This window comes from Aethina tumida, chromosome 4, assembly GCF_024364675.1.
Source record: "Aethina tumida isolate Nest 87 chromosome 4, icAetTumi1.1, whole genome shotgun sequence".
Classification (NCBI taxonomy): Eukaryota; Metazoa; Arthropoda; class Insecta; order Coleoptera; family Nitidulidae; genus Aethina; species Aethina tumida.
In genome coordinates this window covers 3,817,746-3,844,923 of record NC_065438.1, presented here as the reverse complement: position 1 = coordinate 3,844,923, position 27,178 = coordinate 3,817,746, and the positions used below count along the sequence as shown (strand labels likewise).

At 27.9% G+C, this 27,178-nt stretch overlaps 4 protein-coding genes across 4 annotated transcripts in view; 1 reads left to right on the top strand and 3 right to left on the bottom strand.

Annotated features, from left to right (window-relative positions):
- Positions 1-1,165: 1,165 nt before the first annotated feature.
- On the bottom strand, positions 1,166-3,194 carry LOC109601199 (farnesol dehydrogenase). Its single transcript, XM_020017421.2, has 4 exons — positions 3,063-3,194; positions 2,550-3,011; positions 2,359-2,490; positions 1,166-2,307 (listed from the first exon to the last, which is right to left on the bottom strand). The coding sequence occupies exons 1-4, from the start codon at positions 3,165-3,167 to the stop codon at positions 2,266-2,268; spliced, it is 741 nt and encodes a 246-aa protein (XP_019872980.1). The 5' UTR covers positions 3,168-3,194; the 3' UTR covers positions 1,166-2,265.
- Positions 3,195-3,469: 275 nt separating this feature from the next.
- On the bottom strand, positions 3,470-4,460 carry LOC109601194 (farnesol dehydrogenase). Its single transcript, XM_020017416.2, has 4 exons — positions 4,323-4,460; positions 3,797-4,258; positions 3,606-3,737; positions 3,470-3,548 (listed from the first exon to the last, which is right to left on the bottom strand). Exons 1-4 carry the CDS (start codon positions 4,425-4,427, stop codon positions 3,507-3,509), a joined length of 741 nt encoding a protein of 246 aa, XP_019872975.1. The 5' UTR covers positions 4,428-4,460; the 3' UTR covers positions 3,470-3,506.
- A 1,427-nt stretch (positions 4,461-5,887) lies between these two features.
- LOC109601200 (nucleoporin Nup35) lies at positions 5,888-7,114 on the bottom strand. The gene is made up of 2 exons (XM_020017422.2): positions 6,955-7,114; positions 5,888-6,901 (listed from the first exon to the last, which is right to left on the bottom strand). Exon 2 carries the CDS (start codon positions 6,899-6,901, stop codon positions 6,020-6,022), a length of 882 nt encoding a protein of 293 aa, XP_019872981.1. The 5' UTR covers positions 6,955-7,114; the 3' UTR covers positions 5,888-6,019.
- Positions 7,115-8,476: 1,362 nt separating this feature from the next.
- The window catches only part of LOC109603214 (calcium uniporter protein, mitochondrial), a 98,177-nt gene continuing 79,475 nt past the window's right edge, over positions 8,477-27,178 (top strand). Inside the window, exons 1-2 of the mRNA XM_049966843.1 lie at positions 8,477-8,722; positions 16,872-17,037. Coding sequence (XP_049822800.1) covers positions 8,525-8,722; positions 16,872-17,037 — 364 coding nt within the window. The 5' untranslated portion in view covers positions 8,477-8,524. The remainder of the gene's footprint in view (positions 8,723-16,871; positions 17,038-27,178) is intronic.

Here is a 27,178-nt window from a genome sequence, read left to right as displayed (position 1 = left end):
CCAGTAGGCTTGGCCGGGTCTGAAGAGCGAACGAGTCCGCTCCGGGCCACGAATTTACATCCGCAAAGGGGTTCGTTCCTACTATCTGCCACCGTAATGGAAGGGGTGGAGCCCAGATATCCTATCTCTAAGTTTTGTCTTTGTGGTTGGAAAATATTTATGTTGCGGTTAAATATGTTGAAAGTCGTCCAACAATTATGGGCGTAACGGAGCTTTTTCCAAACCCCAACAACCCTTTCATCTCTAATGCTTGTTATTATAGATTCTAATGTAACAACAAATGGGCCTTTTGGCGCTTTTATTCGCATATGTTCATCCAAATGGGACTTTAATGAATATTACCTAATTATCCTCACACAACATTATTATTAAGTTCCACCCAAGTTTTGATACAAAGGCATCAAATAAGTCTCCAATTTATCTTTATTTACGTCACACAAAAGGTATTTATAACAGATAAACTTTGTTTGTATCAAAAGGTTATCTAAAACATCTGATTGTCACATGAAACAATTTTATTCTTTAGAGTCTCATAACTTTTTTACTATTATTAAGACAGTAAGAAAAAATCAAGTCGTTGATGGTGCCTCCCAAACATTGTACCCGTTAATACAGTAGATGTACTTCCTGCTGGCAGGAAGTATCCATTTCAATTAACGCCCCCACAATAAATCAAGTAGTAAATAAAGTAAGAGAAGGCGCTGGATATAAAAACAAATGCAGTCGTCAATTGAGGTGGCGCCTGTCTTATTGTCAAACGCTGGCATTTTATTGCTGACGTCACCGGATCAAGTCTGTAGTAAAACAAAATCATCGTCGCTCATTGTTTAAGTTGCCAGATTATCGGAGGTCCACCCAATAAATTCGGAGAACGAAAACAGAACCGTTGAACGATTGGAGTCGTCTGTTAGGAGTTATTGCTGCACCGGAATTTGAGTGTGCACCATTTAACTCCTCCAGACAACGTTTCACTGAGACATTAAACAAGCATAATTTAATTAGAAGTTATTATTATTATAATTAGTTCTAGCTACAATGATTTTGGGGATGCCACTTTCTCCTCCTGTTTGAGTTGACTTCACATACCACGAATCAACTTTTTTTGACATACGTTTCCTCTTTTTTCCTGACTTGTTGGGTGTCACTACTTGATTTTCCTGGGAATGGTCGATGGATTCAGTTGATACTCTTGGAGAAGCCTCTGTGTTGGAGTCCTTGAGGATCTTATCGGTGGAAGCCATTGATGGAGCACTTTGCCTGTGATGTTGTGCGTGACAAATACTGATAAATTTTAGCTTTGTTTAACACTAACTCATATAAATAATACCTAAATACTAGTGAAATATTAAATATATTATCAGGTTCTAGATTAGATGATAATTGTTAATTTACGTTCCATTATAATCTGATGATTTATTGAAAACATTAAAAAACTATTTTATTGTATCACACCCTTACAAACCATTTTTTTACGACTGTGAAAAAAATTAACCACTTGTGTGAATTAATAAAAGTAAATAAAGCCAGGGAAACAGATGGAGTTTATTTGCCCACATCATGTAAGATAATCACTTTTATGGCGTTTTAAAACACTCGAAATTAACAATTAAACCTAATGATTTTTTAAATCCATGCCCCCATGGCAAGGCTGGCATGGGCTAATTAGTCCCTCCATAAATTAATATGTACTTTTGTTGTGCCTTCTATTTACTGTCAACGTACGAAATCTGGCACACGACTTATTATTTTTACTATCGTAATAACAGTTTAATATCTGCCTGAGTATTATTTGATTTGATGCCAACCTACCCCCATGATATATTGGTAACCAACCAGAGGAAGTCATTAAAACAGAAGAAGCAACGTTTGACCTTCCGAAGACGAAGCAAATGCGGATTCGACCAGTGAATCACATTGTTTTTATCCAATCTAAAATCGCATAAAATTTCGGAATCCGTCTCAATTGTGGCAATTAAAGAGTTGCGATGGTGGGCCGCGGTGGAAGCCGAGCGTGAGAACTTTTCGTGTCACTGATTCATGTCAATTTGTCGAAACATAAAAACAGCTATTATATTCATTATTTAGTTTTCCAAGTTTCATGTTAAACGTGTGTGTGCACAGTCTTGGCCGTTTATTAGGATTAGACTGGCGGCCCACGCCGTTTCCCATGCGAATTTAGAAGCCATTTTTATGACCCTATGATTCACCAATCGCAGACCAATCAAACACGGCTAAAGAGCAAACGATTTATTTATTTGTTTGTTGTTAAACTGGATCTCCAACAGCACGGAGCATGATTTCATGAATCTAAAACGTCAAAATTAATTCATTTCAACTTATTTTAACAAATGAGGTTACCTGGACGTGAGGTTTGGTGGACAAAGCGTAGTAAACAGCTTCAGCAACGTCCTCACCCTTCATCATGGGTCTGTCGTCACCTTTGATCACAGCTGAAGGCATGTCTGTGTCGGTCAATCCAGGGCTAACACTCTACACAATTTAATTCCTCATTATTTGTCTTACAGCTATCACCAAGACACAACACTCACCGTTACTTTGATTTTCAATTGATTGGCGTTGATTTCCTTCCTGTAGGTTTCGGTCAAATTGGTGACACAGTGTTTACTGGCAGCATAAACACTGACATCAGAATGGTAATAGTCAAAATGGCCTGACACACTGTTAATATTAATCACGTGACCATCAATGTTGTTCTCCTTCATAACTTTGATGGCCTCCCTTGTAGCTACCAACATAGCAATGACGTTGACGTCAAACGTTTGCCTCCACTTCTCCGTATCACCATCAATCAAGGTGTTCTTGGGACGGACACCAGCATTGTTGATCAAGATGTGGATGGGCCCAACATTTTCTTTAGTCCATTCAATGGCTTTAACCACATCTGCCTCTAATGAAACGTCGCACTTGACTGCATGAAGGTTGCCTTTGGCACCGGACAGCTTCTTTGCCAGATCCTGAACTTGGTCTACCCTCCTGGCAAGACCAACAACCTTAATAATACAAAATTAATACATTTTAATTAATGTTACTGGTGTGCTTACTTGGAGACCTTCTTGAACAAGTCTTTCAGTTATAGCAGCACCAATTCCTCCACTGGCACCAGTTACAACAGCAACTTTACCTACCCAACGTTGAAAACCAGACATTTTAAGACCACTACTAAAGTTGTACTAGTCAAATCTTGTGGAAATCCTGTCGTTTATTTATACTGTCAACAACAATTAGATAAGTTGTATTAAACACTTCATATCTCTTGACGTGATTTGTTTTCCATTATATATTATCAGATTATTTTTACCACCTTGAAATAGCACAATAATATAGAATGCAATTTCTTGAAAAAATCAATGACAAAAAAATATCCATTAGGCAAATCAATAGATAATACAGTAGACAAATAACAGAGGCTCACATAAAGATTGATGGTGCAAATCAAACACAGTTAAAATGTAAATATAATTATTTATTTGATGCTTTAAGGTTGATTAAACTGGATCCCCGACTGGACGAAGCAAAATTTCATGAATCTAAAAAGTTGTCAGATTTAGATCAGTTTACTTATGAAATAAATCATTTCAATTTACCTGGACGTGAGGTTTAGTGGACAAAGCGTAGAAAACAGCTTCGGCAATGTCGTCAGCCTTTAACATTGGTCGGTTGTTAGCTTTGACTGCAGCAGTGGGCATGTCTGTGTCTGTCAGTCCAGGACTAACACTCTGCAATATTTAATTACTGTTTACGTCTCTTCCAGCTATCATCAAGATACAAAACTTACCGTTACTTTGATTTTCAATTGATTGGCATTGATTTCCTTCCTGTAGGTCTCGGTCAAATTGGTAACACAATGTTTACTGGCAGCATAAACACTAACATCAGCATTGTAAATGTCATAATGACCTGCCACACTGTTTATATTAATCACGTGGCCATCAATGTTGTTTTCTTTCATAACTTTGATTGCCTCTCTTGTTGCCACTAACATTGCGATAACGTTTACTTCAAACGTTTGCCTCCATTTCTCAGTATCACCATTGATTAAGTTGTTTTTGGGAAGAACACCAGCATTGTTGATGAGAATGTGGATTGGGCCAACGTTTTCTTTGGTCCATTCAATAGCTTTGACCAGTTCTGATTCTACTGAGACGTCGCACTTGACAGCATGAAGTTTGCCTTTGGCACTGGACAACTTCTTTGCCAAATCTTGAACTTGATCCACTCTTCTGGCAAGACCAACAACCTTTGGTTATATCATTTTTCCTTTTTAATATAATAATGCTTTTGAATTATTAACTAGTACTTACTTGTACACCTTCTTGAACAAGTTTTTCAGTTATAGCAGCACCAATTCCTCCACTGGCACCAGTTACAACAGCAACTTTGCCTACCCAACGTTGAAATCCAGACATTTTAAGACTACTACTAAATTAACACTAGTTAAGTCTAGACAAAATCATATCGTTTATTTATAATGTCAAGAACAAGTATGTAGATAAGTTATATTAAATAAAACACGTGATAACTCTTGACCGTGATTTATTTTTTAATGCCTTTATCAGATTAACATTACCACAGACAAATGAAATAATAATTAGATTCAAGATAAATTACAGGAATATTTATAGAATGTGTTGAGAAGGAGACCCATAAAGCAGAAAGCAAAGCGGCACAGAATGAGAGAAATAGTGAAATCTTAGAGCTGAGGTTTGTCCTGGAACGGTGTGAAGTACCAGGTGTTATTTTCTTAGGTCCGCGATGCCCCTTTCCAGCCTCCCGGTCGCCCCCAGGTCGTTATCACACCCAATATCACTGCTTCCAGAGCAGATTTATTGTTGTTTCGTTGACGGTGTCGCCTCTAATCTCTTTGCGAATGGACATTTTATTGCGGATCGTTTCATCGAACATAAACCGGCTTGTCTTTGTTGTTAATGCAGTTTGTGGTGCTGTTATTTTTGTTATTGAGTAGCAATAATGGTGAAAATCATATTGAGATGTATATTTTCTAATCCACACTACTTTTTTTAGCATTTTTATTTGTTTTACTTTTTCTAGGATTTAATTTTGTTTCGTTTCTACTTTTAAAATAACAACAATTTTTTTCTCAAAACTGATAATTGTATAATTTTTATAATTTACATATTTAACAAATTATTAATTATAGTGTGGCTCAATTGAAGGTGGAATGAAATTAATTTTTTGTCCGATTTTACTTATGACAAAATGTCATGTTTTTGGCTCAAAACCAAAGTATTCGGACAAACATACTTTTTTAAAAAAATTTAATTTTATAAAGTTTTAAATTTGTTCAATGTTTCAATTTTATTTAATTTTTATATAAAATTATGAAACTAAAAATTAAAAATTGTAGAATTTACTATTGTCATTAAGTTGTTTTGTAAATAAAAAATAATTATTTAAAACTATTAAAAAGAAAAATAAATAATTTTTTATATTAGTTTATAGTATTTTTATAATTACGGCGCCATCTACTGGGAATACTTAGAACTAGTCTCAGAACATTATAGTTTCGAATTCAAAACTGTGTAGTTTGTCATTCGTCTACTAGAGGTCACAGTTATTTGTAAAATTCAAATAGTATAAAAAAAATTAGAAAAATAATTTTTGTGAAAAATTCAGAAGTGTCCCTTTGGTCTAAATTACAGTTTATGCTTTATTGAAAATTAAAAGTAGTTTTAATGTTAATGAATTTAAAATTTCGTCTGTTTACCAAAAAATTAAAATAAAACAAAAATGGTTTATTTTTATTATAAATGTATATTTGATTAAAAATAGTTCACAGGTATATTACATAATCAGATCATAATAAGGATTAAAAAAACACATCCAAAAACATTAATAGATCAAAAAATAGATACATAAATAAAATATATTGTAAAATTTAATTGCAGATACATAATTACAAACTTATACGCAATAACTTACAAAAAAAATATAAAATGTATAATTACCAAATTATGAATCAATCATTGTACAAACATAATTACCAACCAAAAACATATTCCATTGCTTTTGTAACAATACCAGTGGACTTTTGTGGCACAACTTGAGGGGCAATCACAGTATTTGAATTGTTAGGTGAGACAAAGGAGTGCCTCAAAGACCTAGCCCTTATAGGAGATGTGTAAACACATGAGGTATCGTTTTCTTTGTTCTCCCTGTTGTGGTAGATTTGCACTCCAATCATAATTTGGTTGGCTATGCATCTACCATTGAGGGCCAAGGCACGGGACACTTCATTAGCATTATTGAACTTTATGTGCACCCAGTTGCCAACTGAGGGTATCTTTTTATCAACAATAGGGCCACAATTTTGCATCTGTGAGAGGACAATTGTTAAAGCACTCGGTGGAAAACCAAAAACAGTAACCCAGTTCGAATCAAGCCTTTCCACACGACTACTGGCATTCATAGTTCTGTTTAGTTCACTAACATTATTCAAATTTCTACTGTAGTTCAAACTATCATCTTGTATCCTGGAGATGCTCTCATTAAATACGGGTGAGTCGTTGTAATTTGCGACGGTACTGCTCATGATGGGGCTGGTGGGTCTCCTGCTCTGCTCGATGCTGTCGAAGAGCCCCAGCTTCGGTGGCCCGGCCTTTTCGGAAACGGTGGAAAACGGTGACATGGGTGCGGGACTTTCGCTTAAGGACTGGTTGAACAGTTTCTGGCGCAGGCTTCGGCTGTCAGTGTTGGCGGGTCCCATCTTGAAGCTGCCCGACGTTCTGTTTCTGCCCGGCGAAACCGTCGGGTTTGGGGTAGTTGGCTGTGTGTCACCCATCAAAAAACCGGGTAGGAAGTTGGCGTTGATGCCCGGCGATGCCGGACTCGAGGGTGCACTGCCCAACGTCATCGGTTCCATCTGAAACGAGTGTTTGTTGATGCGGGGAAGCTAGAAATGAAATGGGCACTTACCGTTGTTGGTGTTTGGAGAGTTTAGCGCGTAATTTTGGTGTCAAAAAGGCACTGGTAGTTGTCAACTGTCAGGGGACATTTAAAATTACAGGAATTTGCAATGGACACACAAGATTTTAGATTTAAATAACATCAGTTAAAAGCATTTACGTAAAATAATTTAATCATAAAAATATTATTACAAATAATCCAATTTATTTAAAAAAATATGTTAATATTATTTTTAAAATTACATTTATCTATATTACCGGCAAGTAATACAGATAAATAAAATTGTTGTTTGGGAATATAATGTTAGTAACAAAAAATAACATATGTGTTAAAATCTTACAAAAACAATGTTATTTTCAATTATTCTTGAAATTTATTAAATACTTTTATAAAATTTGTATATGAAGATTTTCGTCCTGTATGAGCCCATCTAGTTTACAACAGATTAATTAATGAGTTGCAAATTATGGCGATAGATGGCGCCACCTATTAATTTGAACAATAATCCGTTACTAAAATATTTGAATTTAAAAAAATGGTGGGAGAATTTGAATCACTGAGATTTTTTACCAAATTTCTGTTGAATCTTAATTTAAGTTAATAAGGAAACGCACACCTCTAATTAAATGCAATCAAAATATTAGATATTTTATTAAGAATAATTAGATATTATTTCTCCTTTCATTCATTTTGTACAAAAAAAAAAAATACTACTCAAATTAAATTAAAAAATAAATAAATGCGAAATGTTGACAATCAAGAATCTCAATATTTTTATCTTTTAATCAACTTTGAATAACTTTGGATGCATGTTTCTCTTGAGAGCTCTTACATGCTCAACAATTTAATAAAATAGCATTTTTAAGTCACACATTTATGATAAGACTGCAATAAAACACAATTTATATGTTTAATAATATAAATTTTTGTTAAAAAATATTTTATTTGTAGTTATTTATTATTATAAATAATGTAAATGAAATAAATGTTTGATTTTAAATTTTGTGCCATTTCTTCTGACCACCACTATATTTGTAGTTTTTGTTTTGAATTTAATAAAATGGCATTTATGATAGGACTGCAATAAAACACAATTTATATGTTTAATAATATAAATTTTTGTTAAAAATATTTTATTTGTAGTTATTTATTACTATAAATAATATAAATGAGATAAAAATAATATATTTTCGTACCAGTATTATTTTTAACTTATTTTAAAATCCCTTATAAGTGTAAATAATAATAATAATAGAATATGTTACTATGGGAACCACATGTTTATGTCAAACGTCAAATATGAGGTATCTATTTTAATTACACATGCTGAATGAAAATAAAAAGTTTTAAGTAGAACTATATCTTCCAGCAAGCACGTGTTGCATTAAAAGTAATATAATATTTACATTTTATGTTTATTAGCAAGATAAAGGCCGTTGTCACACATAAAATCAGTGTTAAATAAACAAAATCATCGAAACGGAGTGCCACCGGTTGCCTACACCGCCCGCCACCCCAATCGCCGAAAACAAAGCCACGAACCCCCCAAAAAAAATTCAAAACTTCCACACACACACACATGCACAGCCAGCCGGCGGCGGTCATGATCAATGTATGCGCAGTGGAGAGCTCCCGACCGTGGTTCTCCCGTCCGCGGATCAGTGCGTTAAACATGGCGTTGCCGAGAGCGTTGTCGCGTTTTCGTCTCCTCAAAACGGCCGATTTTCCGACGGTTCCCAAATACGCGACGTACGCGAAAAGTGCACCGATCCGTGCGGTGAGTATCCAGGAATCATGTTTCACTCATGCGACGTCGATTCGCCGACGCGTTCGCGAGATATCCGGCGTCGAACGTTCCCCGGGAGGGATGCACGGAATTTCTACCTGTGACACCGGGAATGCGGCGGTTAAACCCCCTTTTCACGATGCGGCCCGTTTTGCGGTAGACTTTTTGTTTTGAATTTTTGCGGATGGCTGTCTGTTTTTGAGGTTATGTGGGGTAAATGCACTGACGTTGATTTGAATTGTAAATTTTGTGCAACAATTATACTTTCAATTTTCAATGCGGCATCGTGCCGGTTTTGCAGACTGCCCATTTGGGCAGCCGTTTTTTATTGTATTCCATGTGTTACGTTAATTTGGTGATGATTCAAACCATTCTGATTAAATTTCTTAGTCATTAAGGTTAACATTGTATGTATAAACCAAATTCTATTGCCATAGGCATGCATATCAATTAAACTAGTTGTTTTAGGAAGTTTCACATTAAATTAAATTGAAACTAATATAGTTATAAATTTCGTCCTCAAAATACTTTCGATTGTATTTTTGGGGTCATTAACACACGCAGTACCAGACAGTGGTTATAGATAGGACGTACTTATTTTTAATCTTTAATCTCAAATATAGTTAACAAGGTCTATTTCTTTTTATAATTATTCTTTGTTTGTTTATTTATTTTTAAACCAGATATTATTATTGTTGAAGTCTGACCAGCTAAATATAATTATTTATATTATTTGGTGTGTTTGAAAATATTATAACAGGAGGTTATGACATTTAATAAATAATAAGCTAGTATGTTCTTGATAGTGTTGGTCGATAAAGTCTAATTTTTACATGTTTTCATTTAGGACGTGGGATAATGCATGAAAACAAAGTTGCTGTACTCAAAAATTCACTCAAAATATAAAAATATTATGAAAGTGGGACACAGTATTAAATTTGATTTCAAATCCGTTATCTGACTAAGAAATATTTAAAATTACACAAGCACATATTTACTTTGTAATTAAGATTTACTTAGACTGCAGGTGGTAACAGAATTGAGCACTTTGTTGTGGTACTTTTTGGAAATATACATTTGAAAGCAGAACACCCTCATTTAATTTGTATTTTTTTGTTCAATTTTGACAAACTCTGATTTCAATTGTAAAGCATAAAATATGTACTTACAGCCAAATTTTGTTGGTTGAATAAATGATTAGCAAATTTTATTAAAAATATTCATAATATTGTAGAAAAATTAAGTCATATTCTTATGAACTTATTTTTTTTTTTGGTTTATAAATAAAAAATAAAATTAATTTTCTGTATCAAATGGCCCATACTGTAAAATTCTATATAATATTTAAATATTAATAAAGCTTTTACATTAATCAAGCAATTAGTTATCGAATTTAGACACAGGAACTCAAAAGTTTCTGTGGTTTTGGTGATAACTATAAATCCATATCAAATGTGAAGGAAATGACAATTATATACCTAATTGAAGTTTAAAAATAAACAGAGTTGAACGCAAATGAATCAAATTCATTTGCATTATTGTTGAACATTACATTTTATGCCAACGAAACAGTATATTAATATTTTTAATGATGCAAGTTTGTTAAACATGACCCTGAAATTTGGTTGACATTATACGTGAATTACTAGTTTAATAGTTTCGCACATCTTATTAGATGCTTTTTGATAATGACGTGGTACATTTATTTAAAAAAAATAAAACATACAGTGATGGTCAGAAAAATAGTAGAAAATTTAAAATAAGATATTTCATACAAGTATTTAATTTAAATTTTGTCCAGTCAGTATAAAAAAATATTTATTGAAAGAATATTGATTCCACACCTTTTTTTGCTTAATTTTTTTCTATTTTATTTTATAAAATGAATTCACTTTGAGTGAGAAGAAATAAACATTACTCTCCAGAGAAAAAGAAAATAAAAATTATCATCGAAGTCTAAATATTACTGATATCCTTAAAAACTTCTGATGCTTCAGAAAAATGGTTTACAATATTTATTGACATATATAAAACTACCTCTCTTATTGACAAACAAATTGGAAAAATCATCCTTTCTTGTCTTCTAAGCAAATAAAATCAGACGTCGAGTGATTCAGTAAGGAAACCATTAAAAATGAATACTCAAGACTAAAAGTTTGCACAAAAAAAAGTTTGGATCCCATATACACTATAAAAACTTTGAAACACGGTGGAGGCAAAGTTTTGGTTTGGGGTACCTTTCCTTGGCATGGTATAGGACCAAAACAAAAAATTATTAGTAAAATGGACCATTTGGTATATAAAGATATCATAAGAGATGTAATGGAACCATTTTTCAACGATAATTTACCAATTACATTGATTTTTATGTATCAAAGTTGGTTAAAAGATAAAAATGTTGAGATTTTCTATTGACCAGATAAAGTCCGGATCTAAATACAATTGAAAACTTGAAGAAGGACATTAAAACACCAAAAAGCATCAACATCATCAACAAATATATATTTTTCACATGTGATATTTCTGTGACCAGCCACATTTTGCACTTATTTTGTCTAAAGTTTAATTTAAGTATACATTATTTAGTTTTAAGTACAACATGAATAATGCTAGAAGAAATATAGTATAATTATTTTAAATAAAATATAAAATATATCTGACCTATTTCTCTGACCATCACTGGTACAAAATATTTTTAAAAATACTTAAAATGATGAAAATTTCTATTGCATTATATCATAATTCAAATTTTTCTTCTTTTATAATTAATTATTATCAATACTTTTATCTAAAGTAGCTATTTCATAACATATGGTTGGCTAAATTCTGTTATACAATCAATCAATTCATATGTATTAAGTATTTAAGTCCCTTATCTAATTGAATAAGTTATTTAGATAATTAGATAAATTTAATACAATAATGTTTCGAAAAAAATGTATATTTATATTAATTTTCTTTTATTTGTATTTATTAACACCATTTAGATAGAACATTTGAAATATTAGGCTGATTTATTAGATTAAAATATCTATTATAAGTATTATTGGAAAAATACTTTATTTTGAAGATTATTTTTATTATTGTATTTATATTAAATGCATCTTAAGATAATAAATTAATTATCTATATAATGCTAAATGTCACTGATAATATGAGAAATAGTGTAAATAATATAATTTATATTTATTTAATTGTTTAATAATTGTTAAACATTTTTTTTTTAAATTAATAATATTTTAAAACTTTAGAATAAAAAAATTTGATTGATATTTTGATACAATTTATGTTTTTCTTATTCTAGATGAAAAAAATAAAAAATTCTGACTAATCTCTAATCTCCCTTAATATCTTTGGAAATTTTTTAAGGGAAATTTATTTGCCAATGATTCATTTTAAACTACGCCTAGTTCCAATAAATTACTTGTCAATCTTTTAAGTTTACTCTAACTGTATTAAAAGACGTTTAATTTTAGAATTAGTCATAAAGCAGCCCTTATTATGACCTCGTAAAAGTTTTAATAGCATGACAGGGGCTCATATTTCATATTTTTATTAGGATATTACGTTTGCAGTCTTTATTTGTGTATTTTATTAAAACCGAAAGAAAAATCCCTGTAAAATTTTGTCGTAGCCATAAAATGAACACAATCACATACGTGTATTATTATCCTGTTGTTAAACCCATTAGAATGAAGGGGTCAAGTTTAATAAAACCAACCAAGTGGTTGTTAGGTTCTAATATTTATAGTATAATAGATATTTTTATTAGTTTGACCGTAACATGCAGCGTCACTTAAAGGATGTCCAGTAATTAATTTCTACAAATATATGGATTTTCACGTTAACCTTTAACAGCCGGGAAAAACCGTGTGACATTACGACCATTGTAATTTTTGCGTTTCAGCCGCCTCCGCCCCATAAACGTTTTTAATATCCACTCATATAGGTAGACTTGCCCTCATTCCACATTTTTATTAGAACCATTCCGTGTAGCCCGGTTTTACTGCCAAGGCAAAACGGTATTTACATACAACTACACGCTGCAAGGGATCAAAGCATCTTCCTCGGACGGGTGTATTATGAAATTCAATTTTGAGAAACGGGAGATGAGCCGCGGTACACGTACAAAAAGCAATTTCACTTTTTCTGGACATGAGGATCATCACGTAATCACTTCGATGTGTATTAGGTCTTGCTTGATGGAGGTGCGGCGAGATGATGGTATTAATTGAGTCTTTGATCATGTTGAGTGAGTTATCACACACTTGTCAGTTTAGTAGTTGCACAAGGATTACAACAATCTGGTTTCCTACATGTTAAATCTTGTCTGTATTAACGAATTTTGAATATATTCCAAATATGACTTTATACTTTTTTATTTTAAACCAATATTTGGTTTTCAAATTATTTTTTATTCTTATATTTTCTATTTATATTCATTTTTAAGTAAAAGATATTATTTTTTTAAATAAAAATTTGTTTTTTGAGGTAATTATGATAATGTAATTAAAATTAGTTTAATATATATTCGTTTATATATATATATATATATCTAATAATTTAATAATTATTTTTGTTATATGCCTTCTTTACTTATACAAACCTTCTTCAGAATAAAGAAAATAATAGTTTTAAACATATAAATTGACAATTATTGAGGTAATTAACAAATTTTGATCGTAATTTAATTATAATTCGTTTAAAAATATTTATATCATATATTATTTATTATCCTTATATTGTTTATATTTATTTTTAAGTACAGAATATTATTTTTTGAAATAAAAATTTGTATTTTTTATTAATGAGACTGATTAAAATTTACAATAAAGATAATTTAATAATTGTTTTAAATATTTTTTGTCCTATAACTTCTTTTCTTATACAAACTTTCTTCAGATTAAAGAAAATAATAGTTTTAAATATATAAATTGATAATTATTAAGGTAATTATCAAATTTTGATAATAATTTAATTATAATTCGTTTAAAGATATTTATATTATCCTTATATTGTTTATAATCATTTTTAAGTACAGAATATTATTTTTTTAAATAAAAATTTGTATTTTTAATTAATGAGGCTGATTAAAATTTATAATAAAGATAATTTAGTAATTATTTTAAATATTTTTTATCCTATAACTTCTTTACATATACAAGTTTTCTTCAGATTAAAGAAAATAATAGTTTTAAATATATAAATTGATAATTATTAAGGTAATTATCAAATTTTAATCATAATTCAATTATAATTCGTTTAAAAATATTTATATTATATATTATTTATTATTGTTATTTTGTTTATATTTATTTTTAAATATAGAATATTATTTTATTAATAAAAAATTTGTATTTTTAATTAATGTGACTGATTAAAATTTATAATAAAGATAATTTAATAATTATTTTAAATATTTTTTCTCCTATAACTTATTTACTTATACAAACTTTCTTCAGATTGGAGAAAATAATAATTTTAAATATATAATTTGGTAATTATTAAAGTAATTATCAAATTTTGATTATAATTTAATTATAATTCGTTAAACGTATTTATATTATATATTATTTAATATCTTTATATTGTTTATATTTATTTTTAAGTATAGAATATTATTTTTAAAATAAAAATTTGTATTTTCTATTAATGAAACTGATTAAAATTTATAATAAAGCTCATTTAATAATTATTTTAAATATTTTTTGTCCTATAAATTCTTTACTTATACAAACCTTCTTTAGAATAAAGAAAATAATAGTTTTGAGTATATAAATTGGTAATTATTAAGGTAATTATCAAATTTTAATAGTAATTTAATTATAATTCATTTAAAAATATTTATATTATATTTATCATCCTTATTTTGTTTATACTCATTAATGAGACTGATTAAAATTTATAATGAAGATAATTTAACAATTATTTAAAATATTTTTTGTCCTATAACTTCTTTACTTATACAATTCTTCTTCTTCAGAATAAAGAAAATAATAGTTTTAAATATATAAATTCATAATTATTAAGGTAATTATCAAATTTTAATCATAATTTAATTATAATTTGTTTAAAAATATTTATATTATATATTATTTATTATCCTTATATTGTTTATATTCATTTTTAAGTACATAATATTATTTTATAAAATAAAAATTTGTTTTTTTAATTGATGAGACTGTTTAAAATTTATATTAAAGATAATTTAATAATTATTTTAAATATTTTTTGTCCTATAAATTCTTTACTTATACAAACCTTCTTTAGAATAAAGAAAATAATAGTTTTGAGTATATAAATTGATAATTATTAAGGTAATTATAAAATTTTAATAGTAATTTAATTATAATTCATTTAAAAATATTTATATTATATTTATTATCCTTATTTTGTTTATACTCATTAATGAGACTGATTAAAATTTATAATGAAGATAATTTAACAATTATTTAAAATATTTTTTGTCCTATAACTTCTTTACTTATACAATTCTTCTTCTTCAAAATAAAGAAAATAATAGTTTTAAATATATAAATTTATAATTATTAAGGTAATTATCAATTTTTAATCATAATTTAATTATAATTTGTTTAAAAATATTTATATTATATATTATTTATTATCCTTATATTGTTTATATTCATTTTTAAGTACATAATATTATTTTATAAAATAAAAATTTGTATTTTTAATTGATAATTTAATAATTATTTTAAATATTTTTTGTCCTATTAATTCTTTACTTATACAAACCTTCTTTAGAATAAAGAAAATAATAGTTTTGAGTTAATAGTAATTTAATTATAATTCATTAAAAAATATTTATATTATATTTATCATCCTTATTTTGTTTATACTCATTAATGAGACTGATTAAAATTTATAATGAAGATAATTTAACAATTATTTAAAATATTTTTTGTCCTATAACTTCTTTACTTATACAATTCTTCTTCTTCAGAATAAAGAAAATAGTTTTAAATATATAAATTCATAATTATTAAGGTAATTATCAAATTTTGATCATAATTTAATTATAATTCATTCTTATTATTTTTTAAAATAAAAATTTGTTTAATTGTTTTTTTATTAATGAGACTGATTATAAATTGTAATAAATAATTTTTAATTATTTTTTATTTTAAACTTTTTTACCTATTTAAGGTTTCTAATAACAGTTAAATGTATAAAAGTTGATAATTAATACTATAATTATCAAAATTTGGACAATATTTAATTACAATTTATTTAAATATTGTTGTTATATGTTATCTCTACTGTTTATTTTTAAATAATAATTAATTGGATTTTTCTATTATTTATACTAATTACAAGTTGTAAAAAACAAAATTAATGTATTTTTTTCATCTCATACATTCTTCAGAATTATTTTTGTAATTTTATTTATGGTAAATGAAATTTTATAAAGCCTTTGCTAAATCTAGAACATTAATTTATAGTTTGGAATTAAAAGGTTTCCTCTCCATTTAACAGGAAATACAAAATTCACTCCAGTTCTTCATTAACTTTAACCTGGTGTTTAGCTAAATTCCCCATCGCAATATTTTTTCCAAAATTTGCATATTATGCACACCAATTGCTTCAATTAAACCTTCCATGCGAATCATACTGCAAGCCACCAGTTTACCGCACGAGCTCTTAGCACCAGACACACACAGATAAAGCACTTAATTAATGCTAAACTATTCGAGCCCCTCAACTAAAACGCACCACCCCATTCTCGTCCATTTACGTACACGGGATGGCGTCGTGTCACCCGGAGATTTACACTTTGAGGTCGGGAAATCCCCGAGTCCTCGTAGTTGATGAACACGTACGAAACTTTTGTCGCGGTCGAAGGGTTACATCCTTTAGCTGTTTGCGGACGCACCCCAACATGTCAAACAATCCGGACGGCGATCAAGTTCGTCAGAACATCCTTGACGAAAGTGACGGGAAAACGCTTATCGTGGGATATAAATAAATTTGTAAAAAAGGCCGTGTAACCCTCCGGGTCAGCCTGTTGGCCCGTGAATAACTTATGCGTAGCCCGAAAGTGACATCAGTGAACAAGCCCCACGTCATTCCAACCCTTATCCGTTATGAATAACTATAAATTTTGTTTCTTTTGTTTCAGTGCGTACACGTTCAAATTACAAGACAATTTAGGACACATTTCGCCACAGTGTCAGTGTTATGTAAAGACCACAAGGACCACAAGGACCGGAAGGAGGACGCACTCGAACTTACATCGACATCCTCGTCATCAGACAGCGACCGGGACAGTGATAGCGACGAAAATGGTAATGATAATTAAATAATTCGTGCGTTAGCAAAACGTCTCCCCGACATATTTCGCGTTATGTTTAGAATGGAGTCCGCGTCTATTTTTGCCTGACCGGAGATTACTCCAACAAATATAAATAGGACCGAGTGTATTCTGGTCGGCGATTTCGGGCAAACAAAGAGTTAATGCGCTGGAAATTGTTTAATTTGCTAAATTATTTGTATTGTCCGGGACTTGATGGGATTAGCACACAGATTTGTCCGGTAATTATTGATGAAGGTTGGGAATGTATCGAATTTCTCGGGTAATTTTAGATGATTTTCGTCGGTTAAAATTAATCTTACTTTCCTATAGGTTCTACGATACAGTGTGTACAAATAAACAGCACGCACAGTTTTTTATTTATTGTGAAAAATTGTCAATTATTTTCTAAAATAATAAATAATAAAAACAATGAATTTGTTTAACAATTATCCAGTGATTAGAAATTAATAATAAAGAATATCTAAGAATTATTTAAATTATATTTTATTTATATCTCCCTATAAAAAATCACATTTTTATTTTATACCTTCATTAATATATATTTTTTATATTTTTATTTATGCATTGACAATTATCTAATGATAATTACGAATAGAAAAAAAATTGTCTAAAAAATTTACCGAAATTGGTATTAAAAACAGTGAATTTCAACAATTATCCAATCCAATCCAATCAATTAATACTAAAGAATACTTAGAATATTATTTAAATTATTTTTTATTTGTATCTCTCTATATATAATTACATTTTTATTTTATTTTTTATCTTGTACCTTCTTTAATATATATTTTTTTATTTTTATTTATGGATTGATAATTATCAAATGATAATCATCAATAGGAAAAGAATATTTTCCCTAAAATCTGTCTAAAAATTCTCCTGAAATATGTATATGCTTTTTTAATTATATTTTGTAATAAAGAATTTTTAAATTATTTTTTGTTTTATCTCCCTATAAAAAATTAATTTTTTAATTTATAACTTCTTTTAAACTTTCCTGAAATATGTGTGAAGAATTACTTTTTTATTTTATTTTTCTTTTCTTACACCTTTTGTAATATAGATTTTTTTATATTTATGGATTAATAATTATCAATAATAGAAGAATATTTTCTCTAAAATCTGCTTAAAAATTCTCCTGAAATATGTATGTTTTTTAATTACATTTTGTAATAAAGAATATCAAAGAATTACTTTTTTATTTTATTTTTCTTATCTTACACCTCTTTTAATATATATTTTTTTATATTTATTTTTATGGATTCATAATTACCAAATGATAATTACCAATAGAACAAGAATATTTTCTCTAAAATCTGTCTAAAAAATCTGAAATATGTATATATAATATGTGTTCTTTTAATTATATTTTGTAATAAACAGTTTCTATTATTATTTTTTATTTATATTCTTTAATATATGTTTTTTTATATTTATATTTATGGCCGACAATAATCAAATTATTAATAGAAGAAGAATATTTTCTCCAAAATTTGTCAAAAAAATCCACTAAAATTGATATTTGGTTTTTAATTATATTTTTTTAATGAAGAATATCTTATATTTATTTGGATAATATTTTCTTTAATATATAAAATTACAAATGTACAATTATCAAATTTTAATTAATAATATATAATACTGATTTTTAAAACAATAATTTTTTTATTAATAATATGGAATATAATTTATAATAAAAAATTAAGAATTGTTTAAATTATTTTTATATTATTGTGTAAGTTTACAAGTTTTAAAATAAGGGAAAATTAATTTATTTGAAGATATTATTCTTTTCTCTTAAATTTGTCTGAAAAATCTTTTGAGGTATGTATATTTATTTCTTTAATTGTATTTTACGAAAGAATATCTTACACTTATGACAATTATTTTTACTTGATATTTTCCTTAACTATATAAGATTACTTTAAAATAAACAAATTAATTGTTTTAAATATATAAATATAATAAAATGTCTCTATTAAATTATCAAATTATATATAATATTGATTTTTTTTAAAGAATATTGTTTATTTTTATTAATGAGATTTATTATAATTTGTAATAAAGAAAATTTAAGAATTTTTATTATTATTATTACTATAAAATAAGGAAAATAATTGTGTTGAATTTAATTATAGTTTATTAATGTTCATTATTCAAGTAAATAATATTTATTTTATAATAATAATTTAATTTTTGTTATTAATGCTGATAATAATAAATTTAATTAAATTTTATTTTTTATTTACGTGTTCTACAACATTTCACTATAAGAAAAACGAAAGTTACTTGATATCTTTACTACTTTACTACACGAATGTTAATTTATGTATAATTAATTAATTATATTAATTACTTAGATTATATTGTAACAAACAGTTTCTTGTCGTGCCTTTCTAACAATCTATAAGATTTATCTATCACGTAAATGTATCACGACTTTTGTGTTAGTTTTAATAGTTTCCAAGTGTATAAAATAAGATTTATGTTTTATATAGCTATGATTACCGATATAAATCTTTCATTTAAATAAATTTAGTTTATATAAGTGTACGTTTATTGTCCAACACGTACGTGCATAATTTTGTTGAAATAGTAAAATAAAACACATTTTTATTTGACCGTACAATCGTAAAAATAGCATGTGGCGAAAACAAATATTTTACGATGATGCGTCAAGTTCTAAAAAAAAACAAATTTCAAAAAATTTGTGTTATCTATTTTATTACTAAAGAGCTGTTTGTTTAAATAGTGACACGATGCATTTGAATTTTTATCAATGGACATGACTGTTTAATTCTGCTGATAGTAATGGGTAAAAAACAAGTTTTTGGGAATGTGTAAGATTGTATTTTAAGTGGGTGATTATGTGTTAATGTATTTTTAATGATTACACCAGGATAGGTCAGTTATTCTTATCAAACTGGTTTTTAGAGAATTGGGTCGTGCATGTTATCAAAGTGTTAACACACTTAATGTATTCAATTTTATCAATATAAATAGAAACGTGTCGCCAATAAAATATAGTTTTTGTTTTATTATTGACATTATCTGGAACGTTGCTTGAAAACAGCTTCACTATTGCACTAAAACTTTATTACACTCATACATAAAACATTTAGCCCAAGTTTCAATTCCTTTCACAGGAATATTTGTTCGATAACACCTGTTTGGAATCCAAGATTTCAGAGCCTTTGCCTTATTAATTTGAATAAAGGCATTCATTTTAATATGTCTGGAATGTTATGCAATAAATTTTCCAACAAATATTTCTATGACATTATAAAATCTGTTGACAATAATGTGGATATTTTATTATCTATTGTCAATATTTTACTCTACTAAAGTTTGTAATATTCAAAAATATATTTTAAATTTAAATTTACCTATTGAGGATATAATAGAGTCTGTAACTTGACTGTTTACCATAAATTAGAATATACAAACATTAATGTTATTATTAATTAATATCTAAAAATTATTTTTAATTCTATGCTCCTTAAGAACATAATGAAGAATTAGATAAATATTTACATAAAAGAAGCAGACTACAGATTTTATTTTTTATTAATATAATAAATATTTAATAATCCTTGTCTTTGAAAGAACATATTCAGTAATTATTTAATTAGTTTAAATTACACTTCTCTCTTTAAAATCAATTTGGAAATCATCATTTTATAATTTGAAAATGAGTAATATAAATAAATTTCTAGTCTGTCTATAAAACCCTTCATGGTATTCAGGAAAATTAATTAAATAAAAAAGTATAAACTACATTTATATGTAGATAAATATTTAAATAAAAGAAGCAAATAATATATTTTGTTTTTTATTAATATAATAAATATTTATTATTCATTGTCCTTGAACGAATATTATTTAATTAATTTAAATTACACTTCAACTCATCAACATTTTACAATTTAAAAATCAATAATATCTATAAATAATTTAAATGTTAATCTGTCTCTAAAAAACTTTATGGAATTCAAGAAAAATATTTAAATAAAAAATATATAATATGATTATATTTAAATAAAAGAAGCAGACAACAGATTTTGATTTTTATTAATATAATAAATATTTATTATCTTTGACCTTGAAAGAACATGTTCAGTTATTATTTAATTAGTTTAAATTACACTTTTTTCCTTAAAATCCTATTTAAAATCAACCTTTTATAATTTAAAAATCAATAATGTCTATAAATAATTTTAATCTGTCTCTAAAAAACATAGAATTCAAGAAAAGTATTTAAGTAAAAAAACATAGACTACATTAATATGTTGTTAAATGGGCCTTAAAGGAAAATTTTATTACACACACATGAGTGTGAAACCCCAACATTTAGAAATAACTTTATTTCCTTTGAAAATCTACAATCTGTTACATATTTCATCTCAACACATTAGAATTAATCTATGACACGTTGCGTGAAATATTAAGCAGTAAATTTTCTAAAGTCCACTTTTATTCACCCCCCAGAGGTGCCCATAAAGTGACAATGTCTGGATATGTTTAGGCCGTAACAAAATTTTACTATCAGTTTTATGTGCCCGATCCTGTTTCAACATATCTTCGGTCAAATTGACTTCGTGTTATGACATTCAGTTTTTGTTTATTCCTTGCACTGTTTCCTGACTATACGTGCACGTTTCCATTAATTATTCAATTTAGAATGTGTGCTGTTGCTGCGCAAATCGTAAATATTAAAAGCAATTCAATAAATTGTGGGCGATGCAGGTGTTATACCTGTTGGTCGGTCACGAACTTGGGCCGGAACATTTCGCAGGCTAATTGAGGAAAGCTTCCTTATCTGGCTCGTGTTACATCACGGAATTGGCAGTGAAGCAACTTGTCAGCACTCAAATATAAATTTACGACCTGCTAATTTTTGCTATTAAATCTAAAGTCAATAATAAGTGGAGCAGCCCGGAAAACATCAATATCTTGATGAGGCCAAGAAAATCATTAATTTTTAGCTGGCTGGTGATTTTTATTAACATCTTGATTGCTATTAAGAGTGACCTAATTAGCTCATCATATTGGTGTTGAATTAACTGGAAAAGTCCGGGAATAAAGTGAATTATTTTTTAAATTGTGCACCCTAATTACTTGGAGACTAGATTGAGAAGTTCTAAGGATTCAATGCAGGTCTATTTTTAGATGAGGATCATAAATATTTCCTAGAGACGCTCAAATTGTCGATCGTAAACTGTTTTGTTTCATTTGAACAACTGTACCAACTGGAATTGTTTGTAGCAATTTTAGTATTTTTAAATTTTGTAGCAGCTTAAACACTTTGTATACTTTGCCATCTATTATTAAAGTAGCAAAGTGACTCACCTTAATTTGATGGATTTCCAATGTTGTCGATTGGTGAAACGAATTTGTTGGCAAAGTACATAAAATATTAATTCTTATTGAAACCAAATATTAAGTATTGGGAAAAGTAATTTACTTTATTAGTTTATAATTTATTCAACACATTTTTATACAAAATTGTGCTTATTATTTGAAAGAATTCGTCCTTTCTAACTAAACTTGCGCATTCGCCAAAATCACAAGTGGATACATAATTTATAGTGGTGGAAAAAAGTAAGGAACATTTTTAATAATTGGAGTTTCAACCTCTGTGCTTCTTCATATCTGTTGTAATGGTGTTAAATAAGTTTGCCAGTTTGTGATTACCATCTGGCATACTAAAATTGCCACTCATCGTTTTTGCTTAGGTCTTTTTATCGAATATATTTTTTTACTGGCAACAAATTCCTGTTCACACTGATGCCTAAGAGATGTCAAGCAATGACACTAGCTAAAAATTACACCACAAATTATTGAAATATTAGGGTCATTAAACATTAAAAGTAACATTTGTAACAGATAAATAAATATCCCATACTTATTTCCACCACTGTATGTACCAGCGCATCCACCATAACTATAAATGGCTGTTAATAAAGGTTGGCTCATCCGCCACAATTGTAAAATTCTAACAATCAGCAAATTATTCAATATTTTATGTGCACAAATAAAATTATTTATGCCACTATTAAGTTGATCCCAATCGTATATTAATTTACGATTAACCATACAGGTATTTTCTTGGTATAATTTCCAGGAAGTCATAAAGTTGATCATATTACGGACAGTATGGTTTAATGTCCGTTACAGGGCAATAAAATTTAACAACCATCCCCGTTTCATTACCATGCTTGTACATGATATACACCTTTATTACCTGAAATTTTATACGCCTCGATAATAATTCATCAAATATTTACCCCTTAAATCATACGGAAAAACCGGTTTCTTGGCCACGTCGATGTGATTGTGATAATCAGTATGTTTGTGCATACAAAGCAAATAGTATATTGGATCGATGTGCAAATAAATTAAACCAGGACACGGTGCTAATTACAATTTAACTGTGTTTATGTTCCACTTTGTTAAAGTTGACAGGTTTGTTCAGTATTTTGATGCATATATGGTGAACGCTCTGTTTTAAGATTATTTTGATGTTGATTTTCATTACCATCCAATTTAAATCCTTTATCAGTGTTATAGCACATAAACAAATTAATTAGGTGTAAACGACCAAAGAGATTGACCGTTTTATCGACAAAATACTAATATTAATGTCGCCACCAAGTTGGAACATTATTACTATTGTTGATCACCATGAAATTTTTTAATTTTTTGAATATTTCAATGTTCATTTTTATATTATATTGTTTGGAAACTCAATTTTATTATTGTTCATCACCAACAATTAGTTCTATTCAGTTCTAGATTAAATATTTTCTTCAAATTTTTTTATTTGTATCCAATAAATAGTCCATTTTAGGAGTATTTCAGTGTTCATGTTCATTACTATTAAATTTAAATCCTTTGTCAGTTTTATGTCAGATCAATAAATTAATTTACAGCAATCACCAAAAGAAATGATTGAAGACAATTATGTTTTTTCAATACATAACATTTTTATTGTTCATCAACATGAACTTCTTCTTTTAATTTGTTCTAGATTAAATATTTTCTTCGAATATTTTTATTTGTATCCAATAAATAGTCCATTTTAGGAGTATTTCAATGTTCATGTACATGACTATTAAATTTAAATCCTTTGTCAGTTTTATGTCAAATTAATAAATTAATTTATAGCAATCACCAAAAGAAATAATTGAAGGCAATTATGTTCTTTGAATACACAACATTATTATTGTTCATCACCAAAAACTTTATCTTTGAATTTGTTTTAGATTAAATATTTTCTTAGAATATTTTGATTTGTATCCAATAAACAGTCCATTTTAGGAGTATTTCAGTGTTCATGTTCATTACTATTAAATTTAAATCCTTTGTCAGTTTTATGTCAGATCAATAAATTAATTTACAGCAATCACCAAAAGAAATGATTGAAGACAATTATGTTTTTTCAATACATAACATTTTTATTGTTCATCAACATGAACTTCTTCTTTTAATTTGTTCTAGATTAAATATTTTCTTCGAATATTTTTATTTGTATCCAATAAATAGTCCATTTTAGGAGTATTTCAATGTTCATGTTCATGACTATTAAATTTAAATCCTTTGTCAGTTTTATGTCAAATTAATAAATTAATTTATAGAAATCACCAAAAGAAATAATTGAAGGCAATTATGTTCTTTGAATACACAACATTATTATTGTTCATCACCAAAAACTTTATCTTTGAATTTGTTTTAGATTAAAAATTTTCTTAGAATATTTTGATTTGTATCCAATAAACAGTCCATTTTAGGAGTATTTCGATGTTCATGTTCATTAATATGAAATTTAAATCCATTTTTAGGTTTGTAACAGATTAATAAATTAATTACCAAATTAAGCACCAAAAGAACCATGAATTTGTTCTTGTGTTAAACATTTTCATGGAGTATTTCGTTGTTGATTTTTATTATCAACATATTTAAATTTTTTATTTTATTTGTTGGTAATAAATTATGATATTTTTTACAAGCAATAAAAGTGATTAATGACAATGACAGAGACAAAACAATAAACATTTGTTAATCTTCACAAAGTTGTCCTTTTGTTATGTTTGAAATTAAAAAGATTCTTCGAATTGATATGACAATATTTCAAATTCCATGAAACGTGGGCGTTTGAAAAATGTTGACGCCACAGTTATAAATGTCCTCAACCCATATTTATAGACAGCCAATGCAAACACGATCAATAAACACGTCAAAAACAAAAACTTCCACTAGTAAATTAAAACTCACTAATTAACCAAGTTCCATAGCCAAGTCCAAATTAAAGATTCAGCATCCGTATGCAAGTCTTAATCTTGCCATTTCCGAAATACTTGAACGTGTAACAGCCGTCCCGGAATTTATATTAATATATTCGTGGCGGTTTGGCATGTTGAACAAGCTTCGATTTTATCTCGTTTGGCGAATAAAATGCATTTAGTAACTCGCGACGATATTATTTTACGTCGCACAAAATAAATTTTATGTCGCAGACATAACGTAACACGTATTTGCCCCTGGAATATCACGTTTCATGTGCAGGAAAATGCACCCGACAAATTTACACCCTTCTTGGCAATTTACTAAGCCAAACTTTGACGTCTTGTTTGTTTTTTCTTGTGAGTTTTAATATTTAATCCGGGTTGCTTGTGAAACTAATTAAACTAAGGTTGTAATCACCCTTAAAAATGCCACTTTAGTGTCACAGGATTTAAACTAAAAATAATACTATTTTAGTTTTGGGAACGGTTATCGTAAAACACAGTTTATTTGTTTGTACATCGTAAATCGAGGCGTTTGGTTTAGGTGACTATTGTTTGCTGTTTTACGTAATGAAATTTAATCATTGACTTTAATGGCTGATTAATAAAATTAACGAGGCTTTTAGGGTGTGTACATTTACGTAAAAAAAAGCATACAAGCGATCCTTTTATTATCTCCAACATCTATTGTGTATTCTACATCCAATTCTCCGGGGGTCCAATATAAAAACTTAAAACACAGGATATAAAAACAACCATATTGAAATCTCAGCTTCGAAGAAAATTGCCGGTCTAAGCTTTTTATTCGAAATTGAACCGGACGTTCTGATTCGGAATCGGAACCATCAGAATGAAAATTTTAGCCATTTAACTCGAGCAACAGGGGATAATCTTTTAATAAATTAAGTTCCTCGTATCTCCCTTAATCCCAAGATAAATCTACTAATTTATCGTGTGCCTTCCGCGAACATAATTGAGTAATAATTTATTTTTAGTTTGGTTGTCTTGCGTTTTAAAGCTGTCGATAATTTTACTGCTGTGTTGGGTTTGCTGGACAACACTTTTAGTCGGGGTGTTGCTGAATTTACTGCTGCGAGATAACCGCATGCAATTACGTTAATGACAATTACTAGTTTTTATTAGCTATTTGAGCGGAGCAGCCTTTATTTGCAAAATTTCTACACAATTTAATTAATACCTCGGGACCTAATTAGTAATCTAATTATTACTATATATAATAATAATAACGAAAATTAAATAAATTATTTAAAAATTAATTGACAATTTTTTAAAATTTATATATAGATAATTTAAATAATTAATTAAAAATTATACATAAACTATACAGAAACATAAATATATTTTTTTAATTAAAATTTAAGACATTTTTAATTTTAATTTATTTTTTAACTTCTAAATTATGTATAAATGTATTTAAATGGATTCAAATTGTTTTTACATGCTTTTTATTCATTTTTAACCATTTTAAATTACACTGAATATATTTTTAACTTTTTGATAGTTTTTTTATTCTAATTTATCTCATATTTTTGTTTAAAAAAATCTAGATTTGTACAATATTTAACTAAAAATCTATTTCACTTAATAAAAGTTTGGTAAATTTGTTTGATAAAAATATAAATAAATAATACAATTATTTACGTAATCAAATTTTCAATATTGTTCATTTATACACATCTATTTAAATCCATGTTATTTAAATTATTTTTCACCATATTCCTGATTGCACTAAATTATAATCCGTTGTCACGTTTGTACGGATGGCCGGAAATTGGATGTGCAACAAAATAAACTAGTTTGCACTGA